Raw genomic sequence first — 7,383 nt, 5'->3', positions numbered from 1 at the left:
TGATACCGCCAATATAATAAACAGTATCTCTTTAAATTACTATTATAAAATTTTGGAAGTAACTTAAAAAGTAATAAATAAGGAGTTTATCCCTAACCCAATGTCAACTATTTCAGTTCATTTACGTTGGGTTCTGGAAATGAAAGGTAGCTGTTTGTGTCTTTTAATGGTGATGATAGCTCAACATGATTAATATCAATAAAAGATACATATTTTTATAACAACAAATTTCTTCAAGTAGCTACTCTGATTGTCCTTGACCCTTTGGGACCATTCCTTTCTACTACGCATATTACCGATAATTGAAATGATTGGGGTTGGTCCATGGCCACTTAAATTGCCACTGACTCATCAGCCACAACGAAACGTCGTGTTCTTCCACCTTAGGCCGCTCCATCGATCTTCCTAGTTTTGTCTTTTACATATAGACCTCCTACTCCATTCTAGTTTCATATCTCTTGCATGATTTCATGTTGGAATCCCATTATCCCACCAACTACATGCTTGAATTTCAGGGGGACAGTTCCATCCTGTAACTGAGCCGAGAAAAGTGTTGTTGAGTTTTTACATTTTAGAGTTCTCAAACAATGGTGCGATCAAACCAAAAGCCCCATCTTGTATTACTATCCGCCCCTGCTCATCTCCAACCTGTTATTGAGCTCGGGAAACGCCTTGTCACTTGCCAGGATGTTAAGGTAACAATTATAGTTGCTTCTTTTGTCCAATCAGCTCCAGCGGAATCCCGTATGGTCCAAGCTGCGTTGGCTACAAAACTCTTCGATGTCATCCACCTCCCACCAGCTGACATATGCAACCTCGTTGAACCTGGTGATAAGGGAATCACATCACTTTCTGCGGCCATGCATGTCGTCAAGCCTGATTTTCAGGCCGCTATATTGGGTTTGGAGACTCTGCCAACTGCTCTCGTCGTTCACGTCTTTGCGATCGAGTGTTTAGGAATTGCGGATGAGCTTAAGATCCCTAAATATGTTTTTGTTTCCACAAATGCATGGTTTCTTGCTACGATTGTATACACTCCGGTTCTAGACAAGGAAGTAGAAGGAGAGTATGCCGATAAGAAAGAACCATTTGCTCTTCCAGGTTGTTCGTCGATTCGAGCAGAAGATTTGCCAGATCCCATGTTGTTACGAACGAAAGCGAATTACCGTGAATTTCTGAAAATAGGTATAGAGATTCCAAAGGCCGATGGGATTTTGGTGAACGCATGGGAAGAATTGCAGCCTAAAACACTGGCCTCTTTGAGAGATGGTAACCTCTTGGGTGGTGTTGTTAAGGCACCAATATTCCCAGTCGGTCCGATAAACTCCGAGGGGTCTTCGGCACTGAAGAGCGAGTTATTTGACTGGCTGGACAAGCAAACTACTGACTCAGTTCTTTACATATCTTTTGGAAGTATGGGAGGGCTCTCACTTGAGCAAATGTTGGAATTAGCTTGGGGTTTAGAGTTGAGCCAGCAAAGGTTTATATGGGTAGTTCGTCCGCCGATAGAAAAACCAGGCAGCGGCTCCGTTCCCAAGTTTGGGAACATTGGTGACGATATGTCGAGTTACTTGCCTGAAGGGTTCATCTCAAGGACCCGAGACAAGGGAGTGATTGTTCCACAATGGGCCCCACAAGTGGAAATCCTGAGTCATCCATCTTGTGGAGGATTTTTCACGCATTGTGGTTGGAATTCAGCAATAGAATGCATCACCAATGGATTGCCAATGATCGCTTGGCCACTATACGCTGAGCAAAGGATGAATGCTACATTGCTGACGGAGGAAATGGGCATAGCTCTTCGATCTGAAACCTTACCATCAAAGGGTGTTGTGGGGAGGGAGGAGATAGAGAAGATGGTGAGGAAGATTTTTGTGGATGAGGGTGGACGTCAAATGAGGGCCAGAGTGAAGGAACTGAAACTTAGTGCTGAGACAGCTTGGAGCAATGGTGGTTCATCATATGATGCACTAGCTAAAATGGTGAAACACAGCCAGAAAAAAGCTATAGAAATCGATGTTTAACGGCAATGTGTGTCTCCAAAATAAAATTTGTGGCAATTATCATGCCAAAGGAATATTTCCTAGACTCTTTTACCCTTTCAATTATTTTTTATTTACATTTATTTTATTTTTAAAATCGCATTAGTTTTAGAAAATTAGGTCTTTTTTTCTCAAATTTAGAGAAATAGACCATTTTAAAGAGAAAGAGAAAATGTTAATAAAAAAAAAAGTATAGATGTGGAACAATATCATACTACCACATCATCACATGGATCCAAAATTGAGAAAATTGTCAAGTTTAGGTATATTTCAAGGATTAAGTTGGAAAAAGTTGTCAAGTTTATGAATTAAATGTTGCTTTATCCCTTTTTATCCATAAATTTGATAAAAAAATTCAATTTCTTAATAAAATAAATGAGACAAAGGACAACCTAACTCAATATGGAGGGATTAGAATCCGCCATAAGCAGCTCCCAAACAAAAGGCGGAAGTTCCTCCAGTAGATGAAATCGCAATAACTCTGGATCTTCAATTTTGGCCAAAAGATTTGCCACTGTGTTTTGCACTAGAGGAATATGTCTGACACGAACCTCCCAAGATTGAATATGCACGTGATGTATCAGTTGGAGCTCCATCAGTCTACTATCCGCGGCACCACCAGTAAGAATAATCTCAACCAACAGAGTGTTATCACACTCCAATTCCAACTTCCAAAATTCCTTATTCCATGCTAATTGAAGCCCTTCAATCACCGCCCTTGCTTCAACTTGAAATATTGGACCTCCTCCAATCGACATTGAAAAACTACATAGCTACAACCCATTAGCATATCTGATAACACCTCCAATAGAGGCACAAGCCCTTTAAGAGAACACAACACCATCAGTTAAGTTTAACATAACCCTTTTCAGGAGGCAACCAATGTGAACCTACTACCTGAGGGTAATAATGAGAAGATTTGGAATATGTTGATAAACAGTTCTCGTCCAACTTGTGCCTATATCCATTATTTCTTGAATACAACGGTGAGCATCCAAGAAAACAAACATATTTAGAGTGTTCCAAAGTAGCAAACAAATAATAGGAATTAAACTATTTTTGTCCATATTAGTTCCTGAATTTAGCAACATTCTAATTTTAAGGTCAATGTGATGATGTGACCTTATGATATTATATCACATCATCACTTAAATTTTAGGCGATTACATGGCACATGAACAAAATTTAAAAAAAAAATATTCATGGACTAATATGTAAAATTTATGTAACAAATTAATCCTTTTTATTAAAAATAAATTCCCACTTAATTATTGCGGTGACTCACGCCCCCACGAACTCTCTAGCAGCCAGCCACAATGGCTCATTTCAAGATTCTAGAGGTCACACTACACTCCTTTCCGCCAAAGACCTCCTCAAGGTCTCCAAAAACATGGAGACCCCTACGGAATTGTTTGTGTAGCAGAATAGACCAAACCAGCAGAACACATTCAGCTTAGAATAACAAGTTCATCGGAATAGACCAAACCAGCAGAACCCGTCCAGCTAGGAATGACAAGGTCACGTTCCGAGTCGATGACAAGTTTCTTAGCTCCGAGGACACTAAGATTGTTGTTGAGTTTTATGCGACTGTGTGGGTTAAAGATGCCTTTGATAGGATGTGTTTACGTTAACATCAACGATATTTTCCACTTGCCGTCCATGACCGATGCTAAGATTAACAACTCAGCCACGAATACTGTCACACTTTAAATCCACCGTCCGTCGGGCCACCCCCAAGAGATTCTCAGCATGGAGGTTGCCCTTGTTGATAGTATCATGCGTAGCTTACCTCTATTAGAAAACCATAAATCAAAACCACCTGGATCCAAGTATGTATATATATGAGAGATTATACCTTTATAGCTAATGAAATTCAATCAAACAATAAAGATAAGGAGATTATAACCATACAAGACTTGATAAGTATTTGCACTAGAAGTATTACATTGTATATTGAAATGGAAATCAATAAATATCAAAATTTGGAGAGATTTACAGCAATCATATTCTCCTCATCTGTGGGTAATTTTCAAGTAATTCTTCAACCGACAATGAATCAGTTTCATCTTGTGGGCTCCATAGCACCTCTACACCCTAAAGGAAAAAAAAGGAGAATTCACTTACTGGTGACATCAATGGTGAATCCAAATAAAAGCTTGGATATCATGTGAAGATTCCCGGTACTAACCTTAATTTTGCTAGAGCTGATATCTGCCAAATATTGCAAGGCTTCCTTCACATTGTCGGTGGTGTTGATAGTAGGCAGTTTGTGTGCACCTTGAGCTGCCACCAGAACTGTTACCTGTGAATGAAACATGTTTGAAGTTGATGAGATTGATACGGGATTGAAAAATCCAAATGAAATAGCAGAAAGAACACTAGACCCAAACTCGTACCACTATCCGGTCCTTGTCACCTTTGTCGCCATTCAGAACAACTGCTCTTTGCCTTTTAATGTTGTTGACGTTTACCAGTGTCTCTACATCAAATTTAAGGCGTTCTTCCTTGGAAAGCCGTTGAAATTGCTGTTCAGCACTTCCAATAGTCCAATGATGAGTTACCTATAAGGCAAAAAAGACATCAGTCACAATGAACTAGTTAATGTCTAGTTTTGAAGGGTCTAATTATGAATTTCACCCCTATACTAAAATTGACTAGTGCTGTCCCCTTTTACTTTAATTTGTCAGACATTGTTCTTCACCAAAACTGAAAATTTAGACATTGTTAAACTTTGCTGTTATATCACTGACTTGGAAATCAGCAGTTTCACAATTTATATGTAAGTAATTAGCAAAAATCAATAATTCAACAATTTATATGTGACACAGAAGCAAAAATCAGCAGTTCAAGTTCATGTGATTATCAACACCTGGACTAACTTCTAGGTTTTAGTGAAGTACCAGATTTTGATAAATTAGAGGGACTAACTTATCAATTTTCAAGAAGTAAAGAGAAATTCAAAATCAGATCAGTTTTAATGTCCAATAGGCTCATTAATGGCACATTTTTCTAATACACAGGAACTGAGAACCGCAACTTTGGGGCAATCTACTAGTTGGAACAAGAACAGTAAAGTTTTTAAGCTGATTAAAGCCTGCAACAAATCATGATGATATGAAGTACGAGGAACCATTAAGTATGCAAGTTGGACTTACAGATGAATAGCCATGAAGATAGCAATGTGGATGGTGAAGCAATGATGATACAGTTTCTGAATCCAAAAACAAAAGATGAAAAAAACACAAAAATTAGATAAAATTCTAGCAACATCGCGCTTCCAATAACTCCTGTAGAATTGAATTAGCATTTCAGTGCTTGTCAAGTACATCTTGATTCGCAAGGACATTCTAGAGTTTTACAACAGAGAAGTGGAGTAGCATATTATCATGTTTCATGTCATGAGGATCATTTTGTTGTTTACAAAAACCAAGGCTAATAAGACCTTGACTGAAATAGCAAAGACCGAGACCCTGAGACCTTTAGCACCCAGGTTAGAGTCTCACTTGTGCAAATTGTGTATAGGTCAGTTAGTTATTCAATTCAGTGCTTGTAAGTTGTAACTTCAAGGGGGAAAAAGAAAAAGGAAAACCTTCTAATATGATGTTCCAGCCCTTTGCAGTAGAAGTGTCCGTTGTGGAGGCAATTTCGGTGAGTTCCTTTTGCAATGAACGGGCTTTCGCAGACAAGCCAACCTGAAGAAAAGAGGAAAGAAGCATTTGGTGTACTTCCTATAAGAAGATTGCATGGTATATAAACACGCAAATTAAAAAATAAAGGAATCCCACTCCTTTTGCCTTTAGAATTTTTCTCAAGCACCAACTAGCAAATACAAAATGGAAATCAATTTCATCAAGAAAAACAGCAACAATTAAATAATGAGGGCAGTTTCATTGTTTTGGACCCAAAGCTAACATGAGATCAACCTATTGGGACAGCCTTGACTGATATAATGGAAGGGTTTTTCATTATAAGAAGATTTTCAAAAGCACCAAGTATTTTCAGCCTTTTAAGTCTATAATGGATGCTCAATTATATGCAAATTGTATACATAAAATTTTAATTTTAATAACAAACCATTAAAGCTTGTTACCGACATATAGCAGCACCATTTTAAGTTACTTAATAAAATACAAATAATTATACTAACCCAAGGCATTTTTTTTAATCAAAATCAGAGTTTAATGCATATACAATTAAACCAAAAATCAAAATCTCATTTATATAATTGCATTAAATCGAAGTTCAATTATAGCATTACAAATTGGATCTATATCTCTAAATCAGTTGAGGGTATGTTCATCTTTTAGTTAAATGATAATGATAATAATAATAAAATTTGTTGATTAAGAATAGTAAAGCAAGAAATTTGAGCATTACCTGAACTTGAAGAATACTTGTTCGATTTTGCACGGTGCTACTATATACAATAACTGAAGCTACTCCCATGAAAATGGTTAAAATTAAATAAGAAACAGCCGCCGACGCAGGTCCACTCTCTTGATCGACGCTCCTCGGGAAACCAGGCTGGGAATGATGATAATGATGATGGTGACGGTGATGAAGATCATGATGATCGTAATGATGATAATCATCATCATTACGGTGTGATGGCGGGCTCTCTGAAGAGAAAGAAGAGCCACCCATCCGACCACCGGTAGCAGCGGAGACTTCATATAGGTGGTGGGATAATAGTAAGGTAACAACAACAGCAAGAATGGAGAGCTTTGGGAAACTCTTGAAAGCCATTATTTTGGGGAAGATGAGATTTCGAGTTTTTCTTTGTATTTTGAAAGCTTAATGGAGTGGGTTTTGGAATCTCGATTTTAGGGTTATATGTATATATATTATTATTATATACAATTGAAGTACGCGTTTTCACATGAGAATTTCCTTAATTTTCTGGGAAAAACTTTGCTTCCAATAGAGGCGGTCATGGTTGGATGAAGGTGAAGGGTTCCTCCAAAAAGGAGAGATTTAGATAAAAATATAGTCTTAAAAATAAGTTTAAATAAAAAAATTTAAAGATTTTTTAAATAGGTTGAGCTTCCAATAAATTTTATTGGTTTGGATTTAATTTAGCTCGAATTTGTAAAAAAATTAGATTTTACCTTAATATTATAAAAAAATTATATACTGAAAATAAGTTATCGATGATTAATTACGAAAATAATATATTTTTTAGATCGTACTTACCAGCACAACTAATTTTTTTAATATTAAATTTTTTTTCGTTTAAAAAATAATTATTATATTATTTTTTTAATATTTATATTAATATATATGTAAAAATACGGATTTTATAAGGGTAAAAAAATACCCGAAACTGGTCGAGCCTGTCAAG

At 36.9% G+C, this 7,383-nt stretch overlaps 2 protein-coding genes across 2 annotated transcripts; one reads left to right on the top strand and one right to left on the bottom strand.

Annotated features, from left to right (window-relative positions):
- LOC108475330 (anthocyanidin 3-O-glucosyltransferase 5-like) lies at nt 1-2,139 on the top strand. The gene has a single exon (XM_017777293.2). The coding sequence runs from the start codon at nt 588-590 to the stop codon at nt 2,022-2,024; it is 1,437 nt and encodes a 478-aa protein (XP_017632782.1). The 5' UTR covers nt 1-587; the 3' UTR covers nt 2,025-2,139.
- Nucleotides 2,140-3,941: 1,802 nt separating this feature from the next.
- Nucleotides 3,942-7,035, bottom strand: LOC108474860 (uncharacterized). Its single transcript, XM_017776887.2, has 6 exons — nt 6,420-7,035; nt 5,632-5,734; nt 5,198-5,253; nt 4,439-4,603; nt 4,231-4,344; nt 3,942-4,136 (listed from the first exon to the last, which is right to left on the bottom strand). The coding sequence occupies exons 1-6, from the start codon at nt 6,786-6,788 to the stop codon at nt 4,044-4,046; spliced, it is 900 nt and encodes a 299-aa protein (XP_017632376.1). The 5' UTR covers nt 6,789-7,035; the 3' UTR covers nt 3,942-4,043.
- Nucleotides 7,036-7,383: the final 348 nt, after the last annotated feature.

This window comes from Gossypium arboreum, chromosome 3 (assembly GCF_025698485.1).
Source record: "Gossypium arboreum isolate Shixiya-1 chromosome 3, ASM2569848v2, whole genome shotgun sequence".
Lineage (NCBI taxonomy): Eukaryota > Viridiplantae > Streptophyta > Magnoliopsida > Malvales > Malvaceae > Gossypium > Gossypium arboreum.
The sequence above is the reverse complement of the archived record's forward strand: the minus strand, read 5'-3'. Positions and strand labels throughout refer to the sequence as shown.

Bases quoted from the DNA above. Each gene is read 5' to 3' on its own strand.
- LOC108475330 (XM_017777293.2), top strand. From the start codon at position 588: ATGGTGCGATCAAACCAAAAGCCCCATCTTGTATTACTATCCGCCCCT.
- LOC108474860 (XM_017776887.2), bottom strand. From the start codon at position 6,788: ATGGCTTTCAAGAGTTTCCCAAAGCTCTCCATTCTTGCTGTTGTTGTT. The intron at 5,254-5,631 runs GTTTTCCTTTTT...TTTTGGATTCAG, and splicing joins CTGGAACATCATATTAGAAG to AAACTGTATCATCATTGCTT. The intron at 4,345-4,438 runs GTACGAGTTTGG...TTTCATTCACAG, and splicing joins GTGACAAGGACCGGATAGTG to GTAACAGTTCTGGTGGCAGC.